Source organism: Larimichthys crocea, chromosome III, assembly GCF_000972845.2.
Source record: "Larimichthys crocea isolate SSNF chromosome III, L_crocea_2.0, whole genome shotgun sequence".
Taxonomy (NCBI): Eukaryota; Metazoa; Chordata; class Actinopteri; family Sciaenidae; genus Larimichthys; species Larimichthys crocea.
Window position 1 is genome coordinate 20232368 of NC_040013.1, and position 18415 is coordinate 20250782.

An 18415-nucleotide genomic window follows, 5' to 3' on the forward strand; every position below is an offset into this window, starting at 1 on the left:
ATTTCATTACTTTGACTAACTTCCACAGTATTTTAACATTCTTGCATGATTCATAAAGGATGTGAAATTAGGAGCACAAAGCGTTTGATTTATCAGTATTTTTCCAATAAGAACATCGCATAAATATTGTTTTAGCAGAAAATAATTAACTTTAGCATCAAGCGTACGCAACCAGCGCATTTTGGGTAAATCACTGCCACTACTGCATATTTAAATACTCAATTTGTGACAGTATTAGAATTCTTCGAATACTATTTCTGCTCACATGGTACACAGAAGGCCAAATATATACAGTACCAACAAAAAAAAGAAAAGAAAGGGAAACAAGTCGACTACAAAAGTAAACATATTTAGTCAGCACACACAATTAGCCGTACAAAGATGACTAAATATGGAGTTTACATCAGTGATGATGGCTTTTTAAGCCAAAACTTTCTCGAGCAAACAAAAGAGTGCTTGCGTGTCTTTACAAATAATTCGGGAAAGACAGAAGAATGTCAGCACATGTAATGTAAAATAAAGCACAAATACAGACAAGGATATAAGTTAACCTCCAATAGGGCTTTAGATTTATACCACCGCCACAGACAATTTTATGTTTGATCCGGATATTTTCTTATCAGTGAGTTTATTGTACTTATTTTCTAGGCACACGGAAGCATCAGTGTATTTGTTGATGCCTTTATCTTAATTGTTCTATCTTTAAACACATTACTCATGCATACTGCACATTCAGTCTTCCGTGTTCCCTGCCTTTAACTCGCTGAGAGATTGTAAAAGTTTACTTTTGCGTTCATGTGGTTTCACCCCGTGCCTCTGTCGGTTCTGTATATTTTTGGCCTTTTGGGAACCCATTTTCTACAGTTTATTGTTGAATGGCAGTAGGTCTGAAATTGCTTTTGCAATTCCCTTCTCAAAACACCAAGTCAGAAGTCCGCATTCCTAAAATAAAAGGCAGTACAAGGAAATATGAAAAACAACTTAACTGGAAATCCATTTGTCGTATTAAGTATTTCTGATGGAGTAAATTTCTCTTCTAGTTTTACTTTCATCACAGAGCACAAGTACCATGCCACACAAGATAAAATGCACAGTGCGTTGTTTCTCACAAAATAATTTGAACATGGTGATGTCTATTAGTTTAGGGGACATCTTAAATCCAAGAAGACACAAGAAGAGACACATGACAATGCTCAATATGATTGTGGATGGTCTAATGCTTCAGAAAATTAATGAACAAAAACCTGATATGGTCACAAACACATTTCATTCAACATATTTGATCTAACCTTCTTTATAGATCCTTAAATTCATCATGAGATGGAAGGCACGGGGTGGGGTGGGGTTAGGTAAACGGTCAGTAAATGAAAGGTTTTCTAGTTGGTTAAAGGTCGCTCTCTCCATAGAGGGCGGTGGAGAAGGCAGTGTAGTCCAGTGCCCCTGGTGGCGCTCCAGGGACTTTGTAAGGCGGCATCCTCATGATGCAATACTCGGCTTGCTCAGGGGGGAGTTCTCTCCTCAGCTCCTCCACTAGTATGTAGGGCTGTGGTAGTGAAAATAAAATGCGCTTCAGACAAGTTCCCGAAAGATTTGCGCTAACACCCTCCCCTTTTCCATTTTAAGCTCCTGAACAAAACTGTAGATCATAAATCAACATGGCATGGCAAATACTTGGAAATAATAACTGGTATAGAGTAGATTAGTGTTGGCTAAGAATATCTGCCCATGTGCCGGTAAGTCACACCAACACGAAACACATTCGCACATACCTTGTCAGTTGCCAGGATCCGGAAGGATGCCACAACCTGCTCGGCAGTGTCTGTGTCAGCAGTCTCTCTGGTCATGAAGTCAATGAAAGACTGGAAAGAGACAATTCCTGTAGCATTGGGGTCCACCAGCAGCATTATACGGGCGAATTCCACCTCTCCCTGAGAAAGTTGAGAAGGATTTGTACAGTACAAGACAATAAACAAGACATTAGTGGGAGCTAATTGTGGAACTATTGATAACATAACCCCATCCGCCCACCCATCCACATTTCAATTACCATACCAAGTCATAACCCATAGAGATGAGGCAGGCTCTGAAGTCATCAGTCTCCATTGCTCCGTTCTTCTTCTAAAGCCAGAAGTCGATTTTCAGGTTCGCCGTACAGGAAGTAAGGAGGAAAGCAGAGTCAGAGGAAATAACAGAAAAGATTTAAGCAGAACAGAGGTACATACGCAGTACAATGTGCTCATCAATATAGCATTAAACATGACAGCGATACTGTAAGATTAAATTGTGGAATGTGCAGTGTTTTTCAAACTTTTTCTCCAAATCTGACAAACGGATGTTTTGCACAATGATAAAACAAATAACTCAAGAGAAGGAATGCTTTCTGCTTTAAGCAGCTAATCTTTTGGCTTTTGCGATAAGACATTAAAGATTCGGAAGATTTTATCATAAAGGAGGTTTGAGAGCTTAAAAACTCAGGAGAAGCAAGTGTAATACTGGCATGCACACACACACACACACAGAGCCTACTGTGACTAACAGTGGACATGGAAGTTTTATACATAAGACACAAAACATTCTTATCTGGGACATCAATACAAAGCAATGTTTTGCTACTTTGAAGTTGTATTTGTCGATGTATTATCCATGCTGTTGACTCTGGCATGCTGATGAATCGTCAGCCTGTGGAATCTATACAGATGTAGCTTGAATAAAAAGGACTTAAAACTTAAATATCCCTTGTTGCACTTAAAATAAAGCTAAATATGGCACTGTACAATAGCAGATACTGTTTATTATTTGTGGCAATTTGCGTTGGCCAAAGGAGAGTTTTCATCCACCTTCTGAACCCTGCTCCTGCATCTAGTACAAATTCAGCATTTTGCGCACAGACACCTCTCTAGGGAGAACATTTATACAAGATTACCACCACCCCGTGCACTCTTTCTGAATTGCTTTGGTTTAGTCACTCGAATGGACAAAAAAAAAAAAAAGGGATGTGAAATTGGAGGAGAGCTCTACCCTGTCAAAGTGGTTGAAAGAAGATCTGAACTCATTCATCTGTTGCTGGCTGATTCCTTTGGCATCCCGGGTCAAGATCTGGGTCTCAATCTCGTTGATGGTTCGGGCGATGGTTGTGAGGAGCAGCTCCCACCCGACGCGGATGTGCTGTTGATGTGGTGATAGAGCAGATGGCTTAACACAGAGAATCTTGAATCTTGAGCAGTTTCATGAATAATGAATGTTTAAAAACTGGATATCTATGTATGTATATACAGTATGTATTTGCGTTTCTGTATTTCATTATCAATGCTGCACAGATACATGCACGCGCTGCTGCCTTACTGTTTGCCACTGCCCTGTACCTCCATAGTGTAGTTGGTATGTTTGTTGTCGAACACTAGTGACTCTTGGATCAGCTGGTGGTCTCCCTCCAACTTGTCGATGTTGGGCTTGTAAGCAACAATGACATGCTCAAACTGCTTCAGCTGGGTCATCTGGTCCTCCAGGGTGCCTCCTATCTCCAGAGAGCATCGCCCGATTTCCTGTTACGATAGCACCCACAAGGTCAGCTTAAGTTTTAGACCAATTTAGATGATATGATGCTGGTCTAAAGATCAGATGGTTTGTTTACTGACACTGCAGAGAGTTATTTACCTGTGGCCAAGAGTACATTCTGTCAGGACATGTAGCATTTGATGAAGAAAGATTTTACGGGTATAATAATAATACTTGGCGTTATTCAATTATCATAATTATCAGGAAACCCACTATCATTGTACCTCCTTTATGTACAATACATTTGAATATAATTATCTTCAATTTTAGGTCTTTATTTGATTAAATGGAGATAACTGTCAAATTGCTTATGAAGCCTGTATGTCTAACCTCCATCCTGGCCTGTATCCAAGGTCCAATGAGATTAGCCTGGGCAGCAAACTGACGTCTCAGCCTTTCATGGGCATGCTGGCGTGCCATCTCCTCCTGGAGGGCACCATCTCTCTGAGGAACCAGCATCTTCACCTAGAAAACACACACATGCACACACAAAAGGGCTTATTTTTTTATTTCATTAACCGAATAATAACTTTATTCCTCACTATATGCGTCTGTAAGTGAGTTTTTTAAAGCTGTCTTTTGAAGCTACCTTTTCCCACTTGTTGAGAAGCTCTTCAATTGTGATGGTGCTGTACGGGTTGATAATGCTGGCCTTGATCCCATAGCTCTGGGAAATTTTCTGCACCTCACTGTGAATTCCCATGATGGCCTGTCTCTCTGCATCCGCCTCAGGTAGAGTAGCTTTGAACTGCTCGTGAGCTGAGATGAGACTCTGGAATGGGAAAATGGAAAGTCCTGAGATTTTATGACAAATTAATTTTATCAAGAGTGATAGCATTATGTGGTTTCCTTGTGGGTGTAACAAACCTACTAACATTACTCCTTATGGAACATTGGTTCTTAAACTGTGGGGCAGGCCCCTCTGGTGGGGTACAGATTGCACCGTGTATCCTTTTAATTAGCTGCGTTACTTGTCAGTGTTAATGAATAATAAAACTGAGCAAATTAAGTTTTTTAACTTCTGAAACGGGCATGCTAGAAAAATGTATCTGCTGTTATATAACTTGAAACACTCAAATATTAAATCATTGGAAAATTGTGAGCAAGTTAATCTTAACTCAACTTTAAAAAAACAAAAAACAAACCCCAAAGCAACACTGTAAAGTTAAACTAATATATCACATTAAGTATGTGAGTCTACAGTACTGTCAGTAAACCTACCTGGACTTCTTCAGTAGTATGCACTATGAACATGTCCTGCAGATCCTCCATGGCTCCTTCCATCCAGTTGTTGAAAGGAGCCGACCTCTTGGCAAACTCCAAGAACAACTGATCAATAGTCTCCAGCAGCTTCTCTGTCCGCTGAGAGGATTACAAGATAACACATATCTGTTGTATATTTTTTTACCCATAACATCCAACCTGCAGCTCAGCGTTAGGCTCTACCCTGAACCAAGGAGTCATCATCTTCATATCTCACATACAAATCCCAAAACAAACATCCCCTCACCTGTTTTGATTACTAATCCCAGGGTGCATAACACTGATATGGCCTTGTTAACCCCCTACAGTGGCTTGGTTGTTCCTGAGTCCCTGAGTGGCATGGGAGAGCAGGGTGTGGAAGATGGACAGAAAACAGACCCCTGTCCTTGTCATTCAGACCTAATCCTTGGCTCCTTTCCCAGGCCCTCACACATTTGCAGGTCTGGAATGGCCAGCATGGATCAGAGGAAGTGGCTAGTGGGCTTTTAGCCAGTCACTTCATGGACAGGACACTTACATCTATTTCTTCTTTATCCCCTCCACCGTCCCGTTTTACCAACCTATCTGGGTCAGGGTCCGGGCATCCAATTATCTTTCCTCATCATCTGTTTTGTCTTCACTGTTCAAATGTCATTGACGGGCAGCTAAATATGCTCACACTGATATGCGATTAAGTTGGTCTTGGATGTAACTTCATTCTGCATCATTTCCACATTTAATCCACATGGAACATTAGCGCACTCTTGTGGGGACTTAACTTCTAACACAGGCACTGAAATAAACCCTACAAGTTTTAGGAAATCAACTATGTATAATGGAAACACACTTAGTCGTCAAAATGGATATAAATTTCTCTCATAGATTCAATGATAGCACCATTTTAATCTTATCCTTGTGATCAGCCTTAAATGTTACTCACCTCCAGTGACTCTCTCCTCTTCTGAGTCAGTGTTCCCAGCTTGTCCCACAAGTCACAGATACTCTGGCAGCGTTGGTTCACAGCAGCCACATCGTGGTAATCCAACTCACTGGGGAAAAAAAAAAAAAATAAAGCACGTGGTTTGTTTCGGTTGTGGAAAACAGCTTTATGGTCCCCAAACAGTTGTCTTTTCCCCAGCAAAAACAAAAGCCAGTGGATAGCTTAAAATGTCAAAACCAGTAATGGAGCAGAATGTGAAAAACACCAAGTCTAAAATTTGAAACTGCTAAAAAAAAAAAAAAAAAAAAAAAAAACAAACACAAATGCAGCTGGTCTGCAAGTTACCTTTTTTGGTGCTAAAGGCCATTGGACACGTGCAAGTCTTTGGCTAAAACCATTACAAACACTTCAAAAATTGACCTAGTTATGTCACTTCAGAGTTGCTGCCTCCAAAACGCAAAGTGTCACGTATTAATCCGTCACTGCAAGGCATCACTTTGATGCTACCATCACTTACTGGTAGTGTTTGACTCCCTTCTATACCTCTGCCAACTTCAATTGGTAGCATTTAAGAATGTAGAGATGCATCAAGGATCTGCACCTATGGCGTTCACATTAATTGTAATGTTGAGTACCTGAAAATGTCCTAAGGAACACAACGGCATGATGATTAAGAGCAACACAGAGGACAAAGTGAGACATCTGGTGTTCATTTAGGGTTTTATTTAAATTTCAGAAGACATGAGTAAACTGCAGAACTACAGCACTGCCTTTACCGGACGGCCGTCAAGTTGGTTCGAAGATTTAGAGTCCCATTTTAAGATTTGGTACTGTACTGGGGCTGCTGCCAGGGTATGTCGCTGAAATCCTCCTGGGTCTGTGTGGTGATGGTTGGAACTTGAGCCATAGGATAATGGTATCTCTCATAATGGGCCTCATCCCAGTAGTCTGCACCATTCTCATATTCTGAGCTGAAGTGAGTGAGCGTGCCAGGAGGAAGCTGACCAGTCAAGAAGAGGTAGTACTCATAGGGTCCTAGTCCATGTGAACCTGGGTACATGGACCTTTCAGACGTGGGAGCAGCTGGCAACACTTCAGGTGCCGTAGGAGCAACTGGCAATGCTTGGGCTGAGAAATAGGGATCCGGGGGCATGAAACCTTGTTCTTCTGTTTCCCACTCTTCATTTCCATGATCAAAGATGGCTTCATAGTTACTCAACTCACCACCCTGGTAGATTGGAGCAGGTGGTTCTGGGTATGGAGCAGGTGGGGGAAAGTCTAGCTCTTCAGTTTCCCTTTCTGAATTACCATACTCCAGATTTGCGTCAAACTGCGCAAGCTCACCTGCCTGATACAAAGGCGGAGGGGGAAGAGCGCCAGGTCTGGGCTCAGATGTGTAGGAAGTTGCAGACTCTTGCACAGTATTCCAACTAGGAGCAGCATTCCTTGAAGCCACACCTGCACTAGAGCTTGCTGAATGGACTTCAGGACTAGAATACACTTCTCCAACCGGTTCATGAGGCTGTGAAACAGCAGGGTAACTCATACTAGAAGGCTGAATAGGAGCACTTTGGGGCGAAGAATAATGAAAGCCAGGAGATGCCTCCATATTAGAGGAACTGCCTGTATTAGGATCATGCTGGCGCCAACCTGAGGGGAGAAAGTTAAGATAATATTTAGTAAAGCCAAGAAAGTGTGATACAGTTAAGTCAATGTGAGTCTCATAATACTTTCAGAGCGCATTTATAATCTCAGTGAAGTGACAGTCCTACCTTTGGCAGGAAAGCAATAGACACTGCAGCTCAACAGTGCAATGAGGAGCAACTGGCTGCAAAAGAAAATAGCATGGTCAAAAATTTGGACATGATTTATAAAAAAAGGAATGTAAAATGAACACAAAATCAATTAACCATCACATACCTTGCAGGAAACCACATGGCCATTTTGCTTGACAGCTGAAATGTTATCTTCTTCTCTGAGAGCACCACTTATATACGAGACAGGAAATCCTCTTTGGCAAATCCCAGACTGAGTAGGTAACGATGGGCAGCTGCTCATCATTGACTGCTGATTGAAAACATCAGCGTGCCTGTAAACCACACCCTTTCCACCTTCCTATTGTAATAGAAGTGGTTCAAAGTCACCACTTTAGAGCCTGCGCGTTCATATTGTGCCAAGTACTTTTGCGCTGCTTGTCTCTCGTGTACTTTTACTACCACAGTAACAAAGAAAACAGATGTTTTGGGATCACTGAATTGCATATTCTATTTTTCTGTCAGTGCAGTGTGGTGTTGTGGTGTTTCTGTCTATAATCTATTCAGGCAATCGCTCTGTTAAAATAACACCTTTAGAAAGAAACAGAAACAGAAAACAAGATGGCATTATTTGATTTTGCTATTAGTCAGCTCTCCCTCTTTTGCCACTTGTGATGTTGTGTTTGGCAGTGACAATATGCTCCTGGGCCTCCATGACACATGACTGCAAACATCTGCTAAAGGGAGTGCGTACTTTAGTTCCTGTGCAATGGCTGCAATCTGCTCCACTCTGTCCTGGTGGGCTGCCAAGTCGCTCTCGAAGGCCTCGTGTTTTCGAAGCAGTGCTCTGATTTCTATCAGGGTGGCTGTTTCATAGTCCTTCTGGGAGAGGATCAGTTCTTTACCTGAAAGAGAGAGAGAGAGAGATGAGGGTGAGTGAGAGCAACAACAAGATGATTAGCAGGTTAGATCTAACCACTGGACTCACTCAGTGTTGATGTACAAAATGACCCGTGGCAGCCCACTAGAGGCTGATTGCATTAGACAGACTCTAAAACCTTCAATCAAATCTCATTAGGAACAAACTGCTTGGATTAAGGAAACACCTGAATACTGAAAAGCTGGAAGAGAAGCAGAAACACAGATGCCTGTAGATAACATGGAGCTAAAAAAGTCAAAATAAACAGATAAGCACGCATACCTGTGAACATACTATAGCAGAGAGATTTGTATGACTACAACTCACCGCTGGCCCAGTTCTCATGGTTGGTGGCTTTTTGACGAAACTTCTCAGCCAGGTGGTCCAGCCTCTCGAGCCTACGGATCTCTGTAAGCAGCCACTCCTCGTAGCCTTTCTCTGCCTGCTCCAGGCCCTGCCACGCACTGGCTATGTCCTGAATGAAAAATCAGTTTGAACTTATTCGCTGACACGCAGCAAAGAGCCTCAAATGGCCCATACAATCACACTTCTTTGATATTGATATGATAAGAATATCTGGAGTCATGACTTACAGACACCATCTTCCCCTCAGAGGGCATGAAGGCAGGCCGGTTGCTGATGCGCAACTTGGTCTGCAGGGTGTTGAAGTTGATTTCCAGCTGGCACTTCTCTTGCACCTTAGGGGGTTTGTGCTGGCGTCTGTAGTCTCTGAAGTCCTCCAGCTTCCTCTGCATCTCTGCCATGGTCTTCTCTGGGGTCCGGTTCTCCAGCCAGGGAGTGGTGCGGCGGATCCACTCCAGTAGCTGGGAAACACAAGGGCAACATGGGAATGAGTGGAGAGGCAGGAGAGCTCCATGTTAGGATTGCAGTGTGTCAAGAAGAGAGTGATGAATTATTAATTATTTTAGCAGATAGGTCTTATCAAGGCATATATAAGAGAGGGAATGACAGGTGTTTAAAAGTGTGGACTTTTATTTTGAAGTATTTTGATGTAATAGTTACATATTGATCATAATACATGAGGATATATACATATATATATATATTGTATATTTTTCTTAACAAAATTTGAAATCATTCACCTCACTGGCCAGTCTCTCATACTCCTCCATCATTTTCTCATTCTCCTGGTTTACTCCGAGCACCTTGCAGATCCTGTTGGCAGCCGTCTCTGCCTGAGAGCACAAAGAACAGTGAGCCACGCGTCCATTGATCCAACATTATCATCATCATAGATTTGTTGCTCAGAATAACATGTCGAAATAAAACGTAAGATAGATTTATGTGCCAGGCTCTGTCCTTAAAATACATATGGACACCTAAAAATAGAATATTGGTAAGAAAATAGGTTCAGCCGCTATACCTGCTCAGCTCCAGCAAAAGCATGGTAAAAACAGGACACGTAGGTCATGATAGCTCTTTCATCGGGCTTGGGGGTGTTGATGATATCTGTGGCATCGAGAGGAAGGAAAAGTCAAGGTGGCAGGAAAGAAGAAAAAAGTGTAAAACTACCTTGGAGAATGGAAGCAGACCGAAACAGCGCAGCAAAGTCAATCTTGCAAAACGCATATTACAAAGATAAAGAAAGCGAAAGTGTACGAGAAAGTTCAGCGTTTGAATTTGTAAACTTAAATTGGGTACATCTATTCTGCAAAACATTACCTTCTGCGTCCAGCATTTTGGGAATGTCCAGGTGTTTCTCGGCTATGTCAAAAGCCAGGTTCAGGTTCCCCAGAGGATCATCCTAAATAAAGAAACACAATTCTACATCACTGAACAGCAATGCTGGACTTAAAATGCCACCGCACTGACCTCCCTGCTATGGTGGACACATCACGCTCCCTGTTCACCTACTGTACATGCACTCGTTTTAAATTTATAGTTGAGAGAGCTGCTGCACGAAAACCTAGAACTGCCTTTGTAGTTTTCAAATGTTTATGTTTATTAGCAACTTTCCCTGCAGTTTGATCAGTCCCATGAAAAGGGTCTCAGTGGGATCTTGTGTGAAGGCCATTAACATAAATTACTTTCTGTACATATTGAGGTTTGAAATACAGATTCAATGCTGACAATTACTGATTATTTTCTAAATCAAACAGATGATCTTTTAGTCTGTAACATGTCAGAGTGATGTCTTTGAGATGAGAGACGATTTCAAAGGCAAGCAAATCCTCACTTTTAAGAATCCATACTTCCGAACTGCCTTAAACTTTTCATAAATGAATCAGCTATTAAATGATACACAAGAAAACATAAACATCATATATTTCTTGAAATGATTTAATCAAAGATAGCGGCTTGACTTTGACAGGAGAAACCAAGTGTTTTAAAAAGAGCGGGTGTGGTAAATTAGGCCAACAGCTGACAGTGAACCCTTCCCTGCTAATAGGACAACAGTCAGTAACAAGTGAGTAACAGTGGGGTAAAGGGATCATGCTATCATGCTGCTGCTATTGTCCCTATCTCTGTATCACTGTTGCACAATGGTAGGGGGGGGTGGGGGCTTGCACACTACATGACAGGGCCAGCTGCTCACAGACCCAGTGCAGGACAGAGAGAGGTGGATAAATACAGTGGTAAATTGATGACTGGATGGAGGGATGGCTGGATAGAAGGATACCCCAAGGCCTCTGCGTGTGCCCGCCCCTGACCGAAGCTGTCTCAGCCGGCTGTAACGCTGGAAGCTTAACGAACACGCTCACCTGGAGCCAGACTCAACAGCTGCCTGGCAGACGATGCAACTGTCTCCTGGCAGCATGAGCAGAACTGAAAAGTCGAGGTGTGACTGAATGTGTGAATATGTCCGGTATGTCAAAGAGATTGAAAGAGAGAGAAAAAAGCAGCAGAGAAGAACAGATATGATGTGTGTGTGTGCCTTATCTTTGATATTTTACCCCGACTGCCCTTTCTTAAGTATGAAAACCAGCACAGTCATAATTAAGATTTGACTGCTAAGTATGATAGTAATCATTTCGGAGGCATCTTTCTGGCTTTCCTCCTGGACTGTCAGCCTCTAACTGGGGAACACTACGTGACTGCATGGACAATAGTAGAGGTAAAGCTAAGCCAGAGCTCTGCAGGGACTAGGCTCATGTTTCTGTGACTACTCAGGGTCAACTCCAAGTCAGGCCGGTGAGTTGTGTGCTGAAAAGTGTTTCTGCTTCTGTTTCCAAAACAAATGAAAATGTCACTCTTTGTAACCAGCCATGGTGTCCCCCTACTATACACAGTATCAGCTATTAAATAAGGTCAGCCTGCTTTCTCATAAATACATGGTCTGAATTTTTATGCCACAAACAATTTATCTGCATGCGCCTCAGGCAATCGTTGGATAAACAATTATCACAACCTGAACATTAAACATTATGGACAACATCTCTATTGTTCTATGAAAACTGAATGTTGTCAGGGGGAGAGAGAGAAGTCTTGGCATTCCCAGCAGTCTTGGCATTCCCATCTGTCTAAAGACAGCACTTTCTTCCAGGAGTGAAAGGGTGCCCTATTGCTATTTGACAAACACGGGGAGGCTGTCAGCTGTGCACAGCTCACTGAGGCCCTCACCTGTTTCTTCACGAACACTGAGAATCCTTGCCATCTATTAAACCCACAACATTCAAATGAGCTGCAGATTTGTTTTCCCTGAAAAACACCTCAAGCTCAAACAGCATTCCGGATGAGGAAAGCCAAACTTTGCATCAATTTATCGTAATTTGTAGGGAGGTGTGCTTTGGTTTGCATATTTATCACTTGTGTCATACAAGAGAGGCCACATATCCCTACCATTAAATCCAAACGTGATGGCGGTGCACAGCAGGGTGCACAAAGAACACAGACTTACAAACTGAAGCAACAGCTTTTTTTTAATGCTAATTATGCTGAAATTGTGAACCAAGTAAATCGAGCTTTACTTAAGAATAACGAATCACAAGGTGTGACTAAATGAATGCACTCAGGATAAAAACATTCTGCAGTGAAGAAGAAACACATCCATAGATTAAGGTGGCATTATATCCATTAGCCAAATAACACAGGGTTTATCTACAACAAACATTCTGGCTTTCAAATTAATTCACCTGAAATAATGTGCACTGATCTGATGAATCGCCACATATCCAAAAGTGCCATAAATAAACTATATCTAACACTTCCCTGCATTAAGTCAATCAAAACAGGAAACCAGGGAAGAACATAAGTCGACATGTTACAAAAAAAAAAGCATATTAGTTCCATTATTTTGTGTCCAGAGTGAATTGTTGTCATCGGTTCACACTGTGGCAGGGTTGTTATTTTGGTGTAAATCAATGTGTTAGTGTTTGAGGGCCGAAACACAGCATCCTGGTTACAAGTGAAACCACACGACACCTTGTTGAGCTTAGAGTAGTCGAGGAGGTCGGGTCTGTGTCTATGAATCAGGGCGCAGAAGGCCAGGCCATCCTTCCAGCTTCACCAGCCGACGAGCAGAGAGAACCAACACGTCAGTTCAAACATGCTTATCTCACTCACAGACGAAGCTGCTGGAGTCATTAAGTAGAGGCGCAGCATATAGATACAGATCTCGTGTGTCCAAATGAAATGGAAACATTATTTTGGAATGCGTGCTGACATTAATCGTCCCTTTACTTGACAGTTTACAATGAGAAGACAAACTAGATAAGCTATAAATCACATAAACTATTGCTACAACTAAACAGCATAAGATTAAATGAATAAGTATTTGATGTGTTGAAACTTACCTGACATGGAAGTTTTGGACATTGACATTCCTGTAGGGGGCAGTCTTTCTCTGACACCACAGCAGAAGACCTTCTTTGGCAGATGTTTCTGAGAACATGAATTCACAGTTATTAGTTACATCATATAATGTCGTTCCGCGCAGGTTAGAGATTGTCTAGGGTGTTACCTTTTTGTAGATTTCAATACCTATATGTACCTTCAGTGGAGACAATATCTATAGAAAATCGTCCAGATTTGAATTCTTTGGATTTTATCACCTCACCTTCCACAGAAATGTCCTGAATGGCGAAGCGGAGGATGATAGTCCAGATCATTCCAAGAGTCATCTTTACATTCCCGTCCACAATCTCTGAAAGTCAAACCACCTGTTACAATCAACTCGTGTTTGTGAGTTCAGATTGGACAACCGACGGCTTCATCAAACAGAGAGGCTGCAGGTACCTTCAGCTCCAATGGAGACCAGTTTCACTCCTTTGCTTGTGATGAACTCCAGCGCTTTGTTGACATTTGCAATCTTATGAAACCGCATCTTCCCTCTGTCTGGCTTGGGTAACCTCTCACCTGCAAAGACAAAATAGTAACTGATACAATTACAATCACATCAAAACTAAATAAGCCACTAAATGAATCCAACAGTGAATAAAATGTGCAATTTGAAAGGAACTAAGAAAAAATGAAGTTTTTAAAACAGACATCCTCCTTTAGTGGTCTAACCTGAGATAACCTCCAGAAGCAGCATCAGTTTTAGTCCATTCCTGAAGTCCTCCTCAATATTTTCAATTTGAGTACCAGCTTTCCTCAGGTGGGAGTTACACCAGGCTGTGAAGGTCTAACAAGAAAGGGAGACTCGGGTCAATTAAAATGGGATTTCATAAAGGTCACCATACAGATAAATGGTACTGTGTACATGAAAACTGTTTATGTTATGTCTGCACGTCTTGTAAAGCTCAGATAATTGGAAACAGACAAAACAGGAAAAAAATACCACTAATTGGATGACACTAATTGCATGAACACCTAAACAAACCGAGGCCCCTAACAACTTAACAAGTCCTCAGATCGATGTTGACCTCTTTGACCAGTGCTACATTGTCAGATTAACCCTCAGTGACCCATTCATGTCCAATTTCAACTTTTTTCCTCCACAGCTAACAACCATAAGAGCAAATGGACTCCATGCGTGGGCACTGAAATACAGTAAATCATGTTAAGACAGGATCATTGTCTTTCTCCTATTTTTATAAAGTCTCTCAATAGCCAGCGGCAGAGTCCATTGGCGCTCAGCAGTGTATGGATGAAAGCTGGGAGCCGACCACAGAGCACATTCCGAGCGATATAAGGTTTTAAATTTAGACTGCTCTGCTGTGCCTCATGATAAGAGACCGGCAGGGGGGGAGAAAAAAAAAAAACGGCAAAACGTCTCGCCGTGTGTCAACATGAACGAAAATGTCACGTGGACAGAGAACAAGTTTTCCTGTCACGTCACTTTCTGTCACTATTTTGCCACTTAAAACTGCGGTTGGTTACAGCCGCGTGGAGATAGCTTTATCACGGCACATGTATGCTGCTCTTCCAGGTCACTCCCATTACTGTGCTGAGGTATGAAGACTGACAGGCATGGATAGAGGACGAAATATTTTTAAGGGTGTGGTAAAAGGATGAATAAATGTCACAATAAAAAATAAAAATTGGAACTTTTGTGATGATAAAAATCATTAAAAATGGAATATTATCATCGACTAGAAATGAAATATATTGTTTATACGTGCTTAAATCAATGAGGTGAACAACTGAACTGCAGCCTGTACGTTTGTGATAAACAATGGCCTATAATGAAAGCTTTTTTTTTGCTTTATAAGCCTTAACCTTCACAAAAACAAAAGGTCTGAATTGGGTCAGTGATCGTGATTGTTTACGGTATGATTTGAAACATTTATAACAGCAGTTATTGAGGAAAGAACTGAAGCTCGCGTTACTTGTGTGTGCAAGGTGACATGACTTGAGGAAGATATTTTAACACATTTCCCAGCCCTGATGCTTACACGTCCTTGCTCCCAGTAGGACTGTGTATGGGTGCCCAGCCGGTTACTCAGGCTTCCCGCAGGGTGCCGGTGCAAAACCAGAATCTTACAGGCTTTAGAGTAAAGGCCATCACATTCCACACTGAGTGAGCCCACGGGGTGTATGTGACATTGAACTGCTGCCCTCCTTGTTAAGAAACGTGGCCCGCTGGCCCCTCCAAATTTGACTCCGCCACAGTCGTAGAACCCTGCTGCCCACTTTCCAAGCCCCTCGCTCCTGCCTCCCTCTCCAGCACTACTGACCAGTGACGATTAAAGCTAAAAATATTTATGAATCACATCCAGAGAGAACCAGCCCTGTCACTGAACTAGCCGATGCCTTTCAGTAGGTCAGAGGCTGGCCAGGCTTTGTCCGGGAGGATGGAAAATAAACGTGAACTGCATGGAGAGCCTTATGAATGGATCATAAGGTTTTCTTTTTATTCTGACTTCTATTTAACTTACACGAGCATCAATTGCTTATTTATAACACTCCTGCGCTCACACTTAATGTAACACCTGGCAGCACAAGATGAACTGAAGTCTGAGGATCAGTCTTTGTAATATAAAATGGGAACTTAAGGTTTTATCTCCTTAATAAAACTGTCACCATCACATCAATATCAGCTAAAGAAGAGCGACCGCAGCAGTTGAGCAGGGTTTAAAATAAGCCAATCGCACCATGGTTCAAATTATTTGGAAAAAGTGACTAAAAGTAGCTCCTAATGGAGCAAAACAAAAGTCCTGCTCCCTGTGAATGCCAGGCAGTGGGATAAGATATATAACAGGTTCACCAGGGGGAACATAGCAGCTTCATCACAGTGCCAAAAAGAAACCCTATACCAGTGATACTGTATGCGGCCATCATTTATCAATTCTGATCATTCTGAACAGCTGCACTCTTCAATGAGCGCTTGTCAACTCCAAATTACAATCAGTAAAAAGATAAACACTGGAAACATAGCTGTGCATGGACCAGTTGTGTTGCTGCCTTGTGTTACCAAAAATACACAGTTTTGTCATCTCAGTGGGGGGCCACAGGAGGTTATAGGCATGAGGGGGCTGACAGGCTCCAGTTGTGCACAGAGCTGCAGTTTAAGGCCAACTTGTTAAAGCCTTAAAACCAACTGAGAGTGTCAGAGGCTGAGGCTATATTGAGTTGAGCTGGTGTGCTGGCACAATATTTCTCCATGGTTTCTATAAACAAAAGAATTCCGCACCAAGGACACTGGATTAACCCTACTATAATGCCTTTTGGACGCGGGGGGTTAAAATTAGATTCTAATCCCGAGAGTGTCATCATGTGTTAGGAGCATCTGTTGACAGCTCGCATTCCGCGCGTATCAGTGGAGAGGCAGCAGTCTGGAGAGCCGCTGGAAGGCACAGCTATTGTTAGCTGGTACCCACTGCATCCGTCCGTCAAGCCGCCCCAAACCACGGACCCCAAACCCCGGACCCCGGCTGCGTCAAGAGAGCCGCGCGTAACGAGAACCACACCGGAGGTTCGGTGGTGCCGTGTCCTTCGAAATAAAACTGAACGTGAAACTCGATTTGTGTAATAAAATAAAATAAATAATAATAATAATTCCGTATAGTTGTAAATTAAACTGGGTTAGTCACGTTTTAGAATTTGTATTTTTTTATTATATTATATTATATTATTTGTATCTGCTATAAGTTATCTTGGCTAAATGTAGGTGCCAGGAAGACGAATTAAAGTTGATATAACTTATTTAATTGTTGTTGTTTTTTTACTTTTATAGTTTATGTGAATAAATTAAATCGCATTAAAACATTTAAACTAACAGGTAACGGTTATAAACGGTTATTAACGGTTATTAACGGCTACCGAAGATGTGCCTTGTGCGTTTGCGCCATTCCCCACGTACAAAACAAACAAAGAATAATAAACTATAGATGACATGACTTCATTAACTTGGCTTATTATTTAATTAATAATTCTAATATATATATATATATTAATTGTCATTTTACCTGTAGATAAATATGCTTCACGCCCTTGAAAACGTTAGCTCCGCCGTTGGGTGTTTTATTTTGAAACTCTTAACCGGATATTCAGCTCTATAGTATGTCTGCTTGACGTTAGACATCTTCGTTGTCCGATAAAAAAACAAAAAACATAATAATGAGGGTATAAACTATTAGTTTTACTTTTATTTCAATTATTTGAACTTTAACGAACTTATATAACATCGTAACATTGTTGTACATCCATCACACCGTGTCTAAACAAAGCTAGGACTCCAGTTTTATTTTGAATTTTTTAAAGTTTCTTTGACTTACTTTCCTCTGCTGCTGTTCCCAGGCCGGGTCCAGCAGCATGTCCCGGTCCCACTCATCCTCCTGTAGCATGTACTCATCCTCGTAGCCGTTGTCATAGTGCACCGTGGTCTCCACCTGGGTCATTGTCATCATTGTGCCGTCAATTTCTGTTTCCCCCCGATATTTAACTACTTGTTGTCCTTAACGTCGGACAGCTGGATTAACTGTGGATAGTTTCCTGACTTTCTGCAGCTTCTTCTTCTTCTCTCTCACTCTTCTCTCTCACGCTTGCCCTTGTCCTCTCGACCTAACAGACGTCTGGCCCCTGGTTGCCACAGATGAACAAGCGACGGTATCATTAGTACTAGAGGGTCATGTGACGCCTGCATACCTTTCCCCAAAATCCCATCATCATCATCACACACACACCCACAGACACTACTACAGCAGGATTTGATTTCAATAAAACAGTCTTTATTGTAGAAAAACCAATTCAGACTTTTATTCAAGACAACATAACATAAACACTTAAAACCTGGGACATATAAATAAAATATTTCTTCCTTGGAAAACCCATATATTCTTACCAACACTGTTACAAACCCACCGGGATCATTCACTCTGTGAAAAAAAATGGGTATTTTTTTGGCATGGCAGAACGTGGTGTGTATTCAGTCGTTACACAAGTCTAAACAATTTAAAAAACGTGAAGTATAACACTAAAGTTTATGCAGCACTGGGATGCATGTAACTGTGATCTGTGGCCCGGTTAAAGTGTGTCCGTGCGTTTGTACACACTTTTTGTTCAAGTGCAACAAATCTAACATAGCGTGACCATTGAAATGAATACAACAATTAAAAGCACTTTGAGGCAGCCAGAAGTGTGTGAGATGATGTGTGTAGAAAA

At 41.7% G+C, this 18415-nt stretch overlaps 2 protein-coding genes across 3 annotated transcripts; both read right to left on the reverse strand.

Annotated features, from left to right (window-relative positions):
- Positions 1-624: 624 nt before the first annotated feature.
- actn2b (actinin, alpha 2b) lies at positions 625-17876 on the reverse strand. Of its 2 annotated transcripts, XM_010731576.3 has the most exons (21): positions 17530-17876; positions 13880-13994; positions 13607-13726; positions 13428-13514; positions 13165-13252; positions 12794-12872; positions 10094-10175; positions 9795-9880; positions 9514-9606; positions 9004-9234; positions 8738-8885; positions 8246-8396; positions 5738-5846; positions 4777-4917; positions 4145-4327; positions 3886-4020; positions 3363-3542; positions 3019-3165; positions 2053-2118; positions 1770-1928; positions 625-1543 (listed from the first exon to the last, which is right to left on the reverse strand). In XM_010731576.3, exons 1-21 carry the CDS (start codon positions 17659-17661, stop codon positions 1385-1387), a joined length of 2691 nt encoding a protein of 896 aa, XP_010729878.2. In that variant the 5' UTR covers positions 17662-17876; the 3' UTR covers positions 625-1384. The 2 variants fall into 2 exon arrangements, with proteins under 2 accessions (XP_010729878.2, XP_027133216.1); XM_027277415.1 differs by lacking the exons at positions 12794-12872; positions 13428-13514; positions 13607-13726; positions 13880-13994; positions 17530-17876 and having other exon boundaries at positions 13165-13239.
- Positions 6441-7742, reverse strand: LOC104919528 (extensin-2-like). The gene is made up of 3 exons (XM_019269325.2): positions 7658-7742; positions 7510-7565; positions 6441-7387 (listed from the first exon to the last, which is right to left on the reverse strand). Exons 1-3 carry the CDS (start codon positions 7678-7680, stop codon positions 6555-6557), a joined length of 912 nt encoding a protein of 303 aa, XP_019124870.2. The 5' UTR covers positions 7681-7742; the 3' UTR covers positions 6441-6554.
- Positions 17877-18415: the final 539 nt, after the last annotated feature.